General features: G+C 38.1%; 1 protein-coding gene across 1 annotated transcript in view; it reads right to left on the bottom strand.

The window, feature by feature from the left end:
• The window catches only part of LOC132666288 (uncharacterized), a 175,568-nt gene that overhangs the window by 103,533 nt on the left and 54,429 nt on the right, over positions 1-17,606 (bottom strand). The window contains exons 12-13 of the mRNA XM_078446785.2: positions 9,842-9,862; positions 1,188-1,208 (exon numbers count right to left, since the gene is read on the bottom strand). Of these exons, the coding sequence (XP_078302911.2) occupies positions 1,188-1,208; positions 9,842-9,862 (42 nt within the window). The remainder of the gene's footprint in view (positions 1-1,187; positions 1,209-9,841; positions 9,863-17,606) is intronic.

Below are 17,606 nucleotides of genomic sequence, written 5' to 3' on the forward strand. Positions count from 1 at the left end.
CGAATTATCTCATGTATCTTAAATATATTTTTAGGTCAACATTTTTCTCCAAACTTTCTTGATTTCCCTGATTTCCTATTTATTTTATGATGGCTTAATTTTGGTCTTTTGGTTTAAAGTCTGTCTTACAGAGTCTTATGATCCTTGGGAGTCCATTTATATTAAATGTGCGCATGGCTGCAGATCACCACCTGGGCTAGTTAGATTTCTCTGAACAACCCTTCATATAAGAGTCAGTTTTGGGGCACCTGGGTGGCTCAGTCGGTTAAGCATCTGACTTTGGCTCAGGTCACGATTTCATGGTTTATGAGTTTGAGACCCGCATCTGGCTCTGTGCTGTCAGCACAGAGCCCACTTCAGATCCTCTGTCCCCCTCTCTGTCTGCCCCTCCCCCGTTCACGCTATATCTCTCTCAAAAATAAACATTAAAAAAAAAAAGAATCAGTATTTTCCCTGTGGTAGTTCATTTTCTCCAAACATGGGTTATCTATACTTTCTGAGTTTTCTGAGTACATTGGGAACAGGTGTAGGACCTGGCTCTTACTTTGTCCCTCTGTTGTCAGATATCATCCTGATTTTAAATGTATAGAAACTCCCTGTATCCAGGGTTCCTTTGATCTAACCTCTCTTGAGCATACACCATTTTTCTTCTCCTCTGCAGTGTGGGACCAAAGTAGAAGCTTGATTGAGGGGAATGGAAGAGATGATTTTATAGAGTTATTTTAACATATTACCAGCTGATCATCCACCTTCTTAATAGGTGGATAGTCTTAATATCCACCTTAACATGCTTGACTGAAATGTTACCTGGTCCCAGGAAATCCTGAGCCTTCTCATTCTACTGTCTACCATTAGCCCTCTTGAATTTGCTTAGGATTCATGTTTTGTGGATATTTTAATTATTACTCATCTGTCTGCTCTTCAGCTGTAATAGTTTTGTTTCAAATTTTCATCTGCTTGTTTCTGTTGCTATTTCTTAGATATCATAGTTTTGCCTTAAAAAATATTTTCTTTCAATTGAAAGTGTTTCCAAGAGTGCATGGAGGAAAATGAAGTTTTTCAGTACCCCAGTAATACTTAAAATGACAGGATTTAAACTGTTATGACAGTCGCTATCAGAGCAAAAATTTTTTCCATTCCTTAGATACCAAAGTATACTAGCAATAAGAGATAGAAAAGGAACTTACCTGTTTGTCCTGAGATCGTCTCTACAGAAACAAACAAAAACAAACATATGGGCTAACTTAAAGATGTTATTACTGTTTTTCTCTAATTCTCTAAACAGCAAATTTACAAAGCTATTAAGGATGATAGCCAAAGTATACAAGAATCTCTTGTAGGATGTTATGACAGCATAGAATATTTGAGATTTGAAAGAACTAACTGACAAGTTTTGAAGTCACAACTGAAATAGAAAACAAAAATATACATTGATTGTCTATTAGAAGATTAGCTTTCCTTAATATCTTTCTAAAATCAATCTGTAGAATGCAAAATTTACATGAATTTTTTAATTTCTTTTATATCAAAGTACATGTAATTATTTTAAGTCAAATTACTTGATGTAAATAAAACCAACAGTTCTCTGACCCATCCCTTCTTACTTCCTGTTTCCTTTTAACTTACACTTAACTGGGGGGGGGGGGGGCTCTAGAACTAATATTTAGTTGTACAATGTCTGTATGATACTTCATGATTCCTCAAATTTGGATAATGGATGTTGGATTTCAGCTATGGGCAGTAAGTATTTACCTCCTTTTATACCCTTTCTCAATTCACTTCTCCTCTCCCTATTTATCCAAGAAGCCTGGCTCAGTTTTTATGGTAAATCAGTATACTGTGTTAGCAATATAACTATGTACATAATGTTGACCATGTAAATAATGTTCATTATTGAGTAATGTATTATAAGAGCTTTCCTACTCGAAGTTTTCTTTTCTCTCCAGTTGATTCTTGACATTTTGGGAGACTTCGTTGAGCATTTTTTCATGTTTATGCCTTTTATTATTCTTTGCCAGTCATTTTAGTGGATTTCTGAAGGAAAGAGAATAAAATGCCCACTTTCTTTCTTTCTTCTTTTAGTGACATACACTTAACATGCAGTGTTACATTAGTTTCAAGTGTACAATACAGTGATTCAACAATTCTGTATATTTCTCAGTGCTATTAAGTGTAATTTAATCCTCTTTGTCTGTTTCAGCCTTCCACCCACCCACCCACCTCCCTTCTGGCAACCATCAGTTCGTTCTCTGTATGTAAGAGTTTTTGTTTTTGTTTTTGGTTTTGGTTTTGTTTTTGGTTTTGGTTTTGGTTTTGGTTTGTCTCTCTGTTTTTGTTTGTTAGTTTGTTTTTCTTCTTAAATTCCATATGAGTGAAACCATATGGTATTTGCCTTTCTTTCTCTGACTTACTTTGCTTAGCATTTTACCCTCTAGATCCATCCATTTTGTTGCAAATGGCAAGATTTCATTCTTTTTCATGGCTGAGTAATATTCCGCAGTGTGTGTGCATATCTGTGTGTGTATTTATATGTGTGTGTGTGTTAGAGCCTTATTGTAAGCCATTGGTTTATGTGATTGTGTGGGCTGGCTTGACAATTCTGAAAATTTAAAGCTAGGCCATCTGCTGGGGGTGGCTGAAATACTTAAGTTCAGCCTGAGATTGTTGTCCACTGGGGAATTTCTTTTTCATTAGGGAAGCCTCAGATGGACTCTTAGGGCTTTTCAGCTGATTGAATCAGGCCCACTCAGATTTACTTGGAATTAGATTATGAACTTGAACCACATCTACAAAATACTTTCCCAGCAATACTTTGCTTCATGTTTGAATAATTTGGGACTGAAGCCTCAAAAGACAATTGCAGTCCATTCCTTGTCATTTTAGCACCAATACACATTACCTTAAACTATACTTAATCTCCTACTAAAGATAATAACAAGGTTATATATTTCCAGTTCACATGATACAACTTGCATACAACCAAAAACATGCTCAGTTTTCCCCAGAAGAGTGTGCAAGGTCCTTGGGTGTAGTTCACTCTTCTTTGATATTAAATTCTGTGAAATTAACTTAACTTTGTTAATCTATCTTGTATTAGATGTTAAGTGGATAAGATAAAAAATAAAAATACTTGGTTAATGTGTATATAAATAAACATAAAAAATAAGGAAAAAATACTCATAATCCTTGTTTCTGCAACTGGTTACATGGTTGTAGTTATTGTGGGTATTGATAACTACCTTATTCCACCACTGATTCCATATTTTCTTTGCCTTCAGCAAACAGTTCAAATGGTCTTTGTTCTTTTCCTGGCCGGGTGACCCAAATTTTCATTTTGAGAGTTCTGGGCCATTATCAGTCCTGCTTCCATGGAGTTGTTTTAGTTTTCCACTGACTTAAATCAGAGGGTATAGTAATACTAAGAGATACCTAAGAGATCTTTTTACCGCCATTGCATTGTAGCAGCCTGGTTCCCCCTTGGTAATTGGGATTGGTCACTCCAGCCAAAGTAAATAATCCGTTTGTTTGCTTTTTGATTCAAAGGCATGAGGAACCCAAAGTATCTCTAGTTCCAGTATTCTCTAGTTCCAGTATTCTCTAGTTCCAGTTCGGTGGAATTGTTGTATCCTTGTGGAAGCATTTTTTTCCTTTGGATCTATGACCTCTAGACTAACAAAGCCCAAGTTCATGGTGATGGAAGGCAAACTTTTTGCTCGTGGATCACTAGGACTAATAGTCAGTGAAGCCAATTCCATTTAATTCCTCGCTGTATATTGGACAGTGATTTAGAGTATGTATAACATCCTACAGGACAGTACCTCAGCCAGACCAGGTATTGTCATCTAGTTGGCACTGTAACTGAATCCTCAAATACCTTAAACTCCTCTGTCAAGCCAGCTGCATTAAGATGATGGGAAACATGAAAGGATATGTGACTTCCCTCAGAAGGGGCCCATTGTTAGACGTCATTTGCTGTAAAGTGAGTTTCTTGATCAGAAGCAATGCTGTGTGGTAACCATGGTGGTGGATAAGACATTTTGAAAATCCACTGTTGGTGTTTTGCATACAGAGAAGGACAAACCATATCCAGAGCGGTTATCTATTCCAGTAAGAACAAAGTGCTACTCCTTCCATGATGTAAGCAGTCCAGTGCATTTAACATGCCACCAGGTAGCTGGCTAACCCCCCCATAGCATGTTGTCATATTATAGACTCAGTGCTATTTTCTCCTACTGGCAAATTGTGCAGCTGGCAGTGGCTATAGCTAGGTTGGCCTTGGTGAGGAAACATCCATGTTGCTGAGTCCATGCATAACCTGCCATCATGATCCCTTTGTTCATGATCCTACTGGGCAAAAAAGGATAACTGGTATCCACAGAATGGTTCACTCTATCCATTTTATTAAGATCCTTGTCTGATGAGGTTACTCTTGTGATCATTCACATGGGCCATAAATCTTTTTATATTATTTTCCCATTCAGAGACATCTATCCACATACTTCTTTCTCACACTTCTTTGTTATCCGTTTCCCAGTGTTCCTTCCAAATCCCTGATCATCCAGCCAAACCATTGGCCACAGCCTACGAATTTACATAGACTCTTATATCTGGCTATTTCCCTTTTCAGACACATTAAACAATCAGGTGTACTGCTCGAAGTTCTGTCCACTGGAAGGACTTCCCTTCATGTGCCTTCAAATACGTCTCAGAAAGGGGATATAGGGCCATTGTGCATGTCCAACTTTATGGCTTGGTGGTTCAGACAACAAACAGCCAGTTCATGATTGGCAGCTCAGGTCTCATGGCACCTTGGTAGCCCTTGGTTAAATATTCGGTCTCTACCAAGATTTAGTGGCAATCCAAAAGCTTTTTCTCAAAATGAGAATAGTACTTGCAGAGGATGGCAGATATTTACTTTAAAATCCTAAGGGCTTGCCAAAGGCTCCAAACAGCATTTTCTACCACTAACTACCACTACCACTTCAAGCACATCATATCTGCTGGATCATACAGCCTAGGTGGCTGAGCAACTTGCATGGCATGTTCCCTGTGCAAGTTGCCTGAATCTGTCGCTTCGCCTTTACTTGTTCTGGGGCCCACTCAAAACTAGCAGCTTTTCAGATCACTCTGTAAGTGAGCTGAAGTAGCCCACTCAAATGGGTATCAGGTTGCCTTTGAAATACAAAGAGGGCAGCTAGGCATTGTGTTCTGTTTGTTTGTTTTTTTCCCATTGGTAGGAGGGTCCAGAGGCAACAACTTAGCCCTTGCCATGGAAGATCTATCTTGACATGCCCACAATGCTGCACCCCATCAAATTTTACTGAGATGGAAGGCCCCTGAATTACTGTTGGATTTATTTTCTACTTCTGACCTACTTATGTTTTATCTACAGTAGTTCCTTCCCCTTATTTGCCAGGTCTAGTCAGCATGGTGTCACCAATATAACGAACTACATTAGAGAAGGGAAAAGTGATGACAGTTCCTGCAGACTAAATTATAATACAGGGCTGTAGAGTTGACATGAACTGAAGTAGGACAGTGTAAGCATACTGATTATCTTGTCAACTGAAAGCAAACTGCCTCAGGTGGTCCTTACTAAGAAGTACAGAGAAAAAGAATTACCTGGCAGTTTGGTAGCTGCATGGTAACAGGGATGTGTTGGTTTGTTCAAGCAATGAAACCATAACTGGAACAGCATTGCAGTTTGAGTCATTATTTGATTAAATTTATGATAATCTACTTCCATTTTTCAAGACCTGTTAATTTTCTGCATAGGCCAAATAGGTGAGTTAAATGAGGATCAAGTTTTTGGCGGTGGCAACAATGACTGCTATCCTCTGGGAATGTGGTACTGCCTTTGGTTTACCATTTTCCTAGGTACAGCGAGCAGTTTTAGTAGGTTCCACTTGGCCATTGCTAGCATAATAGTCCTTACTCCACAGGAACCAATATTGTAATTCTGACAAGTTTTTAAATATATCTATTCTCATTGTGCATTCTGAAATTGGATAAATAACCATAGGATGGATTTGGGGACCCATTGGTCCCACTGTGAGATAGACCTGAGCTAAAATCCATTAATCCCTTACCTTCATAAGCCCCTACTCTGACTGATGGACCATAGTGATGTTTTGGGTCTTTAAGAATTAGCGTCAGTTCAGAGCTAGTGGACAGTAATCCCTGAAAAGTGATTATTTCCCTTTCCCTAATATAGAGTATTTCTGGAAATTGGCCCTAGGTCCCTTTGTGAAAGGCTTGAGGAAAGATTAATATTAAACACTTGGCAATATAGCAAGGTCTGTCCTCAAGGGGATCTGGTCTCCACTTCATTCTCTGAATTCTAGATCTGCAAACTGGCTCCTGTCTGAGAACTCATTGAGGAGCTTTGCACTTTAGTGATTCAAGTTGGACTTCTATTCGCTAGACCTAGAACTCTTACGTTAATATAGATAAAGTAAGAATCCAGAAAACTGTCCATTTCTTTTCTAGGGACACCATTATCAACTAGCCAAGGTCTTAGATCTGTGAGAGTCAGACTGTTCTGATTCCTGCTTTGGCTGTCATTCAGCTGTGCTCTTAAAGGCCATCCAACTGATTGAATCAGGGCCACCCAGATTATCTAGAATAGTCTCTCTTATTTAAAGCCAACCCGATTACAGACTTTAATCATATCTACAAAGTATCTTTACAGCAACACCTAGAGTAGTGTTTGAAGAACTGGGATTATCCCTAGCCTATTTGACATCAAAAGACCATAACAATTGGGAATCCACATTTTGACCTTCTGTACTAAATTGCATGTTTTTAGATTTCTTGATTTCTTCTTCCGTGGTTTACATTGTTTGTTTTGATGGAGTATATTCTCCAGTTTTTCCTGGAGAAGGAATGCATGGAAGATGAAAATTTTGAGACCGTAAATCATTCAATGTTTACATTTGCTCGATAGATTTCTTGGGGGTTCAGATTAACCCGTTGGGAGTCTTTTAGAATTGAGAAGCATTTGCTCCATTGTTTTCTAGATTTCGTGGTTACTCTTGAGAAATATGATGCCATTGTGATTGCTCTTTTATATGTGTCAATTTTTCTTCATTCCTAGCATATTTTGAGAACACATGCTGTAATTTGATGTGTGCCTTTTTTTCACTGTTCATTGTTCAGGGACCTTAGTGGGCTTTTTCAATTTTGATTCTTGTGGTATTAAAATCAAGGTGATTTTCTCATACCTGTTTTTCCTTTTTTCTTCCCACCATTAAAAAAAAATCTCTTGTCTGGCACTTCTATTATTGTGCAGTACATCCTCTTGAACTGATTTTTTTTTTAATTTTCTTTTTATTTCTATTTTCTGCTTTAAAAAAATATTCTTTTGCTTCATTTTGTTTTCTGGAAGTTTCTTTGACATTATATTCCAACCATTTTACAGAATATATTAAGTCACCTGCTTCTATTTTTAATATTCTGTAGCTCATTTTTGTTCTCTGAGTGTCACTTTTTTATATCATCCTGCCCTTTTTCCAAGATCAGTATCTGCTTAGGTGTCTAAAATGCTTTAAAAAATCTTTTCACTGTTTTGCTGAATTTTCTTGGTTTCCTCTAATTACCTATATTCTGTATAATTCATTCTTCATTTTTAAGGTAGAGTCTGTTCTGCAGTATCTAGTGATCATTGGAAGTCCATTCATATTGAAGAATTTAATTCTAAATAGCTGATCATGTGCGCATGGATAATGATTGTCACCCAAATCAGCTGGCTTTCTCTGGGTAACCCCCAGTATCAGAATCTGTAGGTCTTTCTTCTAGGGTAGTTCACTTTCTCCTTTGAAGAGTCATGTATCCTCCTTAGGTATGGACAATAAAACTGTCAAAGTTCTTTCAGTACATTTTGTTTTCTGTTATCAGGATGTTTCTCTGTTTTTACCTGTACATAGAGGCCTTGTAGCCAGAGTTCCTTTGATTCAACCTGTCCTTAGGATTAACCCCTTTTCTTCTACTCTGGTATGTTATAGGTACCAGAGTGGAAGCCTGGTGGAGGAGATGATTTATATAGATCTACTTAAACAATTTTTTCAAAATTATCCTTTCCTTAGCCACATCGTTACATCTCTGGCTTAAATCTTACCTGGTACCTGATAATCCTGGGCCAGTCTGGTTTGTGCTGTTTATGATTAGGCCTCTTGAATTTACTAAGGATTGGTGTTTTGTATATCATCTATAAGTTTTTTGTGTATCATATATAAGTAATAACTAATCTAGCTGTTTACGCTTTAACATTTTTTTTAACGTTTTTATTATTGAGAGACAGAGAGACAGAGCATGAGCAGGGGAGGGGCAGAGAGAGGGGGAGACACAGAATCCGAAACAGGCTCCAGGCTCCCAGTTGTCAGCACAGAGCCCTATGCGGGGCTTGAACTCATAAACCGCGAGATCATGACCTGAGCCGAAGTTGGCCGCTCAACCGACTGAGCCACCCAGACATCCCAATGCTTTAACATTTGTTTTAAATTTTCATCTACCTATGGTTTATGTCACTTTTTTAGACTTTTAAGTTTTGCCTTTCAAAACTATACTTTCTCTCAATGTAGAGTGATTTCAGAATTCAGGAAGGAAAATTAAGTTTTTCAAATTTTCATGTGTAACTTCAATCTCACAATTATATTTTTTTAATGAATGTCTTGATAAGACTGTTACACTCAATTTCTGGAGAAAAAATACCTCTTTCTAAGAAACCAAGCGTACTAGAGATAAGGGACAGAAAAGGAGCTTACTGCTTTGTTCTGAGCTGTTTCCGGGAAAACAAACACAACAAACATTTAGCTAAATTAGAGATGAGATTGCCATTTTCTTTGTTTCTCTAAAATAAGAATTTACAATGGTAGACATGACGACAGCCAGAGAATGCAAGACCCCCATGTAAGTTGGTAATAAATGCACATAGTATTTGAAAATCAACTTATTGACACATTTGGAAGACATAACTGAAACAGGATGGCAAATAAGTGTTAGGTGGTGTTTGCTCATTAGAAGCAGATTAATTTTGCTTTATATCTTTATAAAGGTATGCACTAGAATGTGAAATTTATATGAGTTGTATTTAAGTTTAATTTTCAATGTATCAATATATGTACTTATATTTAAAGTCAAATTGTTTTATGTAAATTAAATTCACATAAATTAAAACACTAGGCTTCTGGCCCATCAAATCTTATCCTCAGTTTCCTTTTCATGATTTGTGTGTTAAGGGGAGGAAGCTGTTGACAAATATTTAGTTCTAGAATCCCTACCTAATATTTTATGATTTCTCCAATTTGGACAAGGTACACTAGTTTCCTCTTGTGGGAACCAAGGTTTCACTTCTTTTTCTACCCTTTTCCCCCTTCTTTCTCCTTTTCCTATTTCTCCAACAAATAGAACATGTCACATTTAAAAAATATATTAATATGTTATTAATATCATGCCCATGTAAGTAATCTTTAGAGCTGTGTTATATGCCAGCTTTTCTGTGTAAATTTTTCTTTTCTCTGCAGTTAGTTTTTGCAGTATTTCTTGTTTTCCTAGACGGTTTTACAGGTTTGTGCTGCTTATAATTTTCTTAGCCATTTAACCAAACTCTAGAAGGGAGGCTACAGATTAGAAACAGAAAGACCCTGATAGGTCCAGGGTCTTTCCTAGAATATAAATAATAACCTAAGTGTAATTTGCCTGAGAGGAGATTAACATTTTCATTCTCTAATCTAGTCTAGAGGAACGAAAAAACTGTAAATTTAGTTTGACAACCTGCAAAGGGGGAAGGCTTCTTTCTATCTGGGAGACTGAAGCCTATGTGAAAGTTTGAAAATTGGCTTACCACTGGATTCTGGAGTCTTAACTGAAACACAAAACAAACACAAAATTGTTATCTGATCCTGCAAAAAAGACTAGTTTCTCCAATAGACTTTTCATAGTGAGTACAGTGCAGCATTGACTTAATCAGATATATTATTAATTAATACATTTAATACATTTATTTAATTATTAATTAATTAATTAATTTAATACATTAAATAATTGTTGTAATCAAAGTGCTATATTTTCAAAATTTAAAACTGGTTAATTGTATTAATCATGCCTCTCTATTTTCTGTATTTCTGATGCTTAGACATCTGGGGACTTGGTGACTGTGGAAAAACTGCCCCTTCTGTGTCTAGCCAATTCCTAAGGATCTTAAAATTAATTCTCCTGCCAGCACACTTTCATCTGCAAACTAACAAATCCAGAGCCTGTTCCCTTATTGGGCTCTTACACCCTGGCCCACTATTTGTGTGCCCTAATCTCCCGGAGGCCAGGACTTAGACAATTAGTGTCAACTACTATACCCTGCAGCCTGCTGAAATTATTCAAACAAACCTACACAACTTTTTATAGGTTTGTGCCTTTTATATTTTTCCTAAACCTGCTTAGCTTGCTTTCCACATCTTGCTCATTTCCTCCCCTGAAAACCATAGTAAAGACTCTTGTCCACCTTCCCCCGTCACTCCTTATGCCCCCTGAATGACCCTGGTGCTTCCCCATGTGGCCCTGCCTGGCATGGCATGCCCTCTCTTCATGGGCACTGAGAAGCTGTGAGAAACAAACTGTTTTCAATGCAGTCATCTCTCGTCTTTACTATTGGCATTACCATTCATGAATAATAATAAAACCTACATTTTAAAACACTAATGTGGCATGCTTATAACAAAAAACATCTGTTCCTCACCTCAGCCATTTGCAATCAGATTTGTTCTCCTGAATTATATCTATTTCATATTTAAATGTAGGCTCTTTCTGCAGTAAATAGCTTTTTTAAAATGTGATTTCTTGACTTTAGGTTTTTGATTTTTTATTTTTTAAAATGTTTATTTTTGAGAGTGAGAGAGACAGAGTACAAGCAGGGGAGGGGCAGAGAGTGAGGGATACACAGAATCTGAAGCAGGCTCCAGGCTCCTAGCTGTCAGCACAGAGCCTGATGCAGGGCTTGAACCCATGAACGTGAGATCATGACCTGAGCTGAAGTCAGATGCCCAATCGACTGAGTCATCCAGGCACCCCGACTGTAGTTTTATATCGTATCTACTAACTTTAAACTCTGAAAGATGAGGCCTTCCTATTCTTCCACTTAATACTTCACCTCCTTTTCCTTCCTGTGATAGGCAGAATTCTGTGATGACCCCTAAGCAGTCACCCATTCATTGTTAAGTGCCCTCCCCTTGAGTGAGGGAAGAACCTGGAACTTGCTTCTGGCAAAAGAACATGGACAGTGCAACAGTGTAGTCACTTGATAATGTTACATTGTTAAGACTCACTGTTGACTGACTGGAATGATAGATTCTGGCTTTGGAGAAGCTGCCTGGTTGTGAATCACATGTGGGAGGGCTATGGGGCAGGGAACCTAAGTATCACTGGGATATGAATGTCTGCAAGTGACAAGTGTAAGACACAAGAGACCTCAGAAAAGAGTATAGGAGACACATGGGGTGTGGCAAAGTCATGTAACAAATAGGAAATTTTAGTCATAGAAGGATGAGAGTGATATTGGGGAAAACACTAAAGGAAATGTTGAGGTAATAAAAGTAAAAATGTCTGATGGAAGGATGGAAATACAGAATGGAATGAAGGTAACAGAAAAGTAATATGTGGCTGAACTTAAGCAGATAGTGACTGACTAAAATGATGATGATGGTGATGGTGATATATCGAGGGGTTAAACTAAATGCAGTTTTAATGAGCATGACGAGAACGTAGATACGTAAGAGAAAAGAATGTTCAAATGTTCTTCTTTTTAATGTTTACTTATTTTTGAGAGAGAAGAGACAGAGAGAGAGAGAGAGAGAGAGAGAGAGAGCACGAGTGTGGGAAGGACAGAGAGAGAGAGGGAGACACAGAATCCAAAGCAGGCTCCAGCCTCTGAGCTGCCAGCACAGAGCCCAGCACAAGGCTTGAACCCATGAACCCCGAGATTGTGACCTGAGCCGAAGTCAGACGTTTAAATGACTGAGCCACCCAGACGCCCCCTCAAAGGTTCTTATAGCTTTTAAATCATCTTGTTAAATTGCAGTGTTAAATGTAGTAATTTATATTAAAGTTTTATAAGACAAGGATGAATGTTGTCATCTCTATGGTAATCCCTAAAAGAATTATAAGATAATGTGTAGCTAACATGCTATGAGATGAGGAAAATAGAATTATAAAAACAAATCATTTCAAAAGAAGGCAAAAAAGAAAAGAAACAAGACAGAGCATTAGTAAACTGTTAGCAACATGATTTAAAAAGTACAAATATATGAACAAATGGTCTAACTATTTAACTGCATGCAAATGGTCTGATTATTTCCATTAAATGGAAGTATTTTCAGACTAGATTAAGAAATAAAATCCAAATATATATATTTTTTCATTCTTATTTTTCTTTTTGCTATTCTGATTGGTTGAATTCCACTGCCCTGTCTCTGAGTTGACTGCTCCTTTCTTCTGCTTCATCTGACCTGCTTTTGAACTCCTCTAGTGTATTTTTCAGTTCAGTTATTGTGTTCTTCAGTTCTGTCCTTCTCTCTGAAGTTTTCACTTTATTCATTCATTCTCTCAAGGTTGGAGACTATCTTTATGAATTACTTTGAACTCTTTATCAAGTAAATTATCTGTCTCTGTTTCATTGTTTTTTCTCCTGAGGTTTTATCTTTTTTCCCCCCTGAGGTTTTTTCTTCTTTCATTTGAAGCATATTCCTCTTTTTTTCTTCATTTTGCTTTGACTCTCTGTGTTGGTTTCTAGGCATTAGCTACTTCTCAGAATCTTGAAAGGTTTGCCTCTTGTGCAGGAGATGAACCTTATCACTCCATCCTGCTTTGGCTCTTGGTTGTCTCTCAAGCCTTTATGATTGTCCAAGCAGACTATTTTACTTTTAATAACTCCCAGTAATTGAGGGTGTGCCAAGAGTAGTCAGTGTCCCAAAGGGGAGGATCTCAGTCAGCACCTAGAGTCAGGCTGATTGGAAGCCAGACCCTCACAGAGCAGCTGTTAATGAATGCAATTATGTACAGTCTTGTGGGACTACAAGACTTCCAAAGCCAGGTGATCTGGAGGTGTCCCCTGGAGAGCAGTTGTGAAAATCACTGGTCTAGAGGAGTGTATAAGCTCCCTTGTAGGAGATAATGGTTAGGTGTAGTGAGGTAGAAGGAGACTGCAGAGATGGTATTGTCTGGCTTAAGTTTCCTGAGAGTGCCTCTGTAGCCTCTAGATGTGTGCCAGAGGTGATGTCCACCCCTAAGTCTGAATCTCTAGGACATGCAAATAGGCCTCTTTCCCACAAAGGCTGGGGTTGTGTTTCAGTGCTGTCCGTGCAATACACTGGGGTTATAGCCTACCAAGAGCTATCTCTGAATGTTACAGTCTAATGGGACCTGGGAAGGCAAGCTCTCTTGGCCCTCAGAGCCAGGTGACAAACAGGTGTCCCCTGGGCACTGGATGCAAAAACCAGGGCACCAGATATAAAAAGAGGGACACTAGGCATCTATAGAGCTCCCCACTGAGAGATGCTACTACTCTGAAGATAGTGCTTACCTGCTGAAGTCTCAGGAAAGGTTTACAGTCAGCTCTTAGATATATGTTTAACTAGCATCCTGTCCCTCTCAATCTGTCACAGAAAGATGAAGCTCCTGAGTTTGTTGCTCTGCCTTGGAGGTAGTAGCTGTTTAAGAGCCCTTTCTTCATTGGTTACAACCCTGTGGGACTTGTGTGAATGGGCCCTGCTGGTCCCCAAAGCCAGGTGATGTAGAAGTGTTCCCTTGTAGCCGCAAATATCCGGGTACCAGAGAAGGGTATAGGCTCCTTTCTGTAAGATACCAGTGAGCTGGAGCAAGGCAGAGGGAAAGCACAAAGATTATATCCACTGGCCTCCATTCCCTGAGAGCACCTCTGTAGGCTCCTAAAGTATATCAAACTAGAGCACGTCCCTGAGGCCAAAGCTCCTGAACAAGCAAATAAGGCTCTTTCTCGGAAGGACTGGGGGTATTATTTCAGTCTGCTGTCTCTGCAGTGCCTTGGGCTTGGTAGTCTGCCTCAAGCTGTTTCTCCAATTGTTAAAGTCTCATGGAACCCAGGAAAGCAAGCCTCCATGGTCTCCAGAGCCAGGCAAGCAGGTGGCATCCTCGGGGCAGCAGTTGCAAAACCTGGGTCACTAGGTAAAAAACAAACTGAAGCACGAGATGTGTGTAGAAACTCCCCTCTGGTAGATACTGGCACTGTAGTGTGCCAGAGGGAGAGTGCAAAGATGGTGTCCATTGGCTAAAAGGGACCAAGGGAGGGTCATAAAAAGAAAAAAGAAAAAAGAGATTAAAAAAAGAAGAAGAAAGGGGCTCCTGGGTGGCTTAGTTGGTAAGCATCAGACTCTTGATTTCGTCTCAGGTCATGATCTCATGATTCCTGATATCAAGCCTCACGTGGGGCTCCAGGCGGTTAGCCTGGAGCCTGCTGGGTATTCTCTTTCTCTCTCTCTCTCTCTCTCTCTGTCTCTCTCTGCCCCTCCCTTTCCCGTGCAAGTGCTCTCTGTCTCAAAATAAACAAGTAAACATTTTTAAAAAAAGAAGTAAGAGGGGCGCCTGGATAGCTCAGTCATTTAAGTGTCCGACTTCAGCTCAGGTCATGATCTCACGGTTTGTGGGTTCGAGCCCCGAGCCCCACGTTGGGCTTTGTGCTGACAGCTCAGAGCTTAGAGCCTGCTTTGGATTCTGTGTCTCCCTCTCTCTCTGCTCCTCCCCTGCTCACACTCTGCCTCTCTCTCTCTCTCTCTCTCTCAAAAACAAATAAACAAAAAAAAAAGAAGAAAGAAATAGAAAAAAAGAAAAGGAAAAAATGGGAAGAAGATGGTACCCACTGACTTTAGCAAGATGGGAGGAGAATAGGAAGATGGTAGTCAGCAGTGTCCATCCCCAGAGAATATCCAACAGGCACATGCACTTTAGGTCAATGCTTTAAAATTAAGAAATTAGTCTCTTTCACATAATGGCTGGGCACATTTCAAAACGGCTGTAAAAAAAGTGTGATGTTGGTGCAAAGGTAAAAATTTATTGATCAATGGAACAGAAAAGCCCTGCAGTAGACCCACAATTGATTTGTAACAAATGGTGCAATACAGAACTATGGGTTAGAAAAGTCTTTTCAAATGATGTTGGGTTAACTGGATATCTGGGAGAAAAAAAATTCTAGTTGGATTATAGATCTAAATGTATTGAAGATAAGACAATATAGCTTCTTGAAAATAGTGTATGAGCAGATCTTCATGGACTAAGGGTAGGAATATCTTTCTTGAATATTACACAAAAAACATTAATAATAAGAAAAGATAGGGATCATGTTAAAATGAAGAATTTGTATTTATCAAAGGAAATCATTAAATGATTGAAAAAGTAAGCCAGAGAGTTGGAGAAAACACATACATCACATATAAATGAAATAAGATACTTAATTAGCTATATGAACAATATTCACCGTCAGTAAGTAAAAGAGACAGCCCACTAATAATGGCCAAGATGCTTGAACCATTTTTAAAAGAGCCTATCCAAATAGCTAATAAACATGAAAATGTAGCAGTCACAGAAATGCATATAAAAATGATAATGAAAGATTTCTGCTTTGAGCCATGATGGAGTAACAGATTGGATTTTCTTTTCCACAGTAAACAACTAGTCAACTGGACAAAATAAATCAGTGTTATCAGTCATTGGACAACAGGCAACATGGAGTTTAATGAAACAAAGAAAGTAAGCAAAGAAGACATTAAAACATCTATTATATATTATTTAAAGAAAAATGTGAACATTGTGAGGAGAGAAATTAAAAGTTAAAAAAAACCCGATGCAACTTTTAGTGATAAAAAAGTATATATATAAGGTAAAAAGTAATGGGTAGGATTAATAGCAATTAGGCAGAACAACAGAAAAGGTCAGTGAACTTGAAGACATTACAATAGATAATATGCAATACAAGCACAAAGAGGAAAAAAATTGAACAGTCTTAGTGATCTTTGGGACAGTATTCAACAGTCTAATTTATGTGTTATTCTAGATTTGTAATTCCACAATTCCAGAAATGATAGGGAATGGAGGTGGAGACAGAAAAAAAATACTTAAAGAAATAATGGTCAAGAGATTTTTCAGATTTGTAGAAAACTAAACTCATAGGTCCATGATGCTCAATAAATCTCAAGGAGAAGGATATGAAGAAAGCTACACCAAGGTACGTAATAAATTCAGCAATAAAGACAAAATCTTTAAAGCAGTCTGAGGAAAAAAGTCACATTGCACACAGAAGAACAAACATAAATACTGTCATAGATATCTTGTCAGAATCTTCTAAAGCCAAAGTCAGTGGAATAGCATCTTTAAAGTACTGGGAAAGAAGTCAACTTAGAATTCTATACTCAGAAACAATATCTTTCAAAACGGAAGGTGTGGGGCACCTGGGTGGCTCAGTCGGTTAAGTGTCCGACTTCAACTCAGGTGATGATCTCACAGTTTGTGAGTTCAAGCCCCATGTCTGAGCTGTCAGCACAGAGCCTGGAGCCTGCTTCAGATTCTGTGTCTCCCTCTCTATTTCCCCTCCCCTGCTCATGCTGTGTCTCTCTCTCTCAAAAATAAACATTAAAAATTAAAAAAAAAAACAAAATCTGAAGGTGAAATGGATTTTTTTGTAATTGGTAAAAGGTGAATTTGTGTACAGCAAACTTTCATGTAGAACATAATAAAGAAGTTCCAAAGTGAAAACAAAAATTTATACTAGATTTAAATTAAGAATCACACAGCAGATGGGGCACCTGGGTGGCTCAGTCAGCTGTGTCTGACTTCGGCTCAGGTCATGATCTTATGGCTTATATGAGTTTGAGCCTTGTGTCGGGCTCTGTGCTGACAGCTCAGAGCCTGGCGCCTGCTTGGGATTCTGTGTCTCCCTCTCTCTCTACCTTTCCCCTCCTCGTGCTGTGTCTTTCTCCCTCCCAAAAATGAATAAATATTTTAAAAAACTAAGAAAAAAGAACCACACAGCAGAAAGAGGAATTCCAGAATTGGTTAATATGTGTGTGTGTGTATACATATCTCTCTATATATCTATATCTTGTTTTCTCTTAAAAATTTTTTAAATAAAATAATTGACTAACAAAATAGTAATAATGTATCATGCGGTTTAAAATACATGTGGAAGTGAAATATATAATAAAAATGTCACAAAAGATAGGAATGGGAAAATGGAAATATAGTTAAGGTTCTTACATTATATATAAAGTGATATATCATTGAGGGTAGACCATAGTAAATTAAAGACACACACTTACACACATGAATACACAAACATACACACACATATATATTAAATCCTGTAGCATACACCAAGAAAAAGATTAATAGTAGGTAAATAGTTGAGACACACTGGAAACATTAAGTAGTATCCAATTAATCTGGAATGAAGCAGGAAAAGAGGACATAGGCCCAAAGAGCAGATGGGTAAATAGAAAGCAAATACTGAAATGGTAGACATGATCCCAGCATATCAATAATCACATTATATACGAATGGCATAAACACTCCATTTGAAAGACAGAGACTGTAGG

The sequence above is a fragment of the Panthera onca genome, chromosome B2 (genome assembly GCF_046562875.1).
Source record: "Panthera onca isolate mPanOnc1 chromosome B2, mPanOnc1 haplotype 2, whole genome shotgun sequence".
In the NCBI taxonomy this organism is placed as follows: domain Eukaryota; kingdom Metazoa; phylum Chordata; class Mammalia; order Carnivora; family Felidae; genus Panthera; species Panthera onca.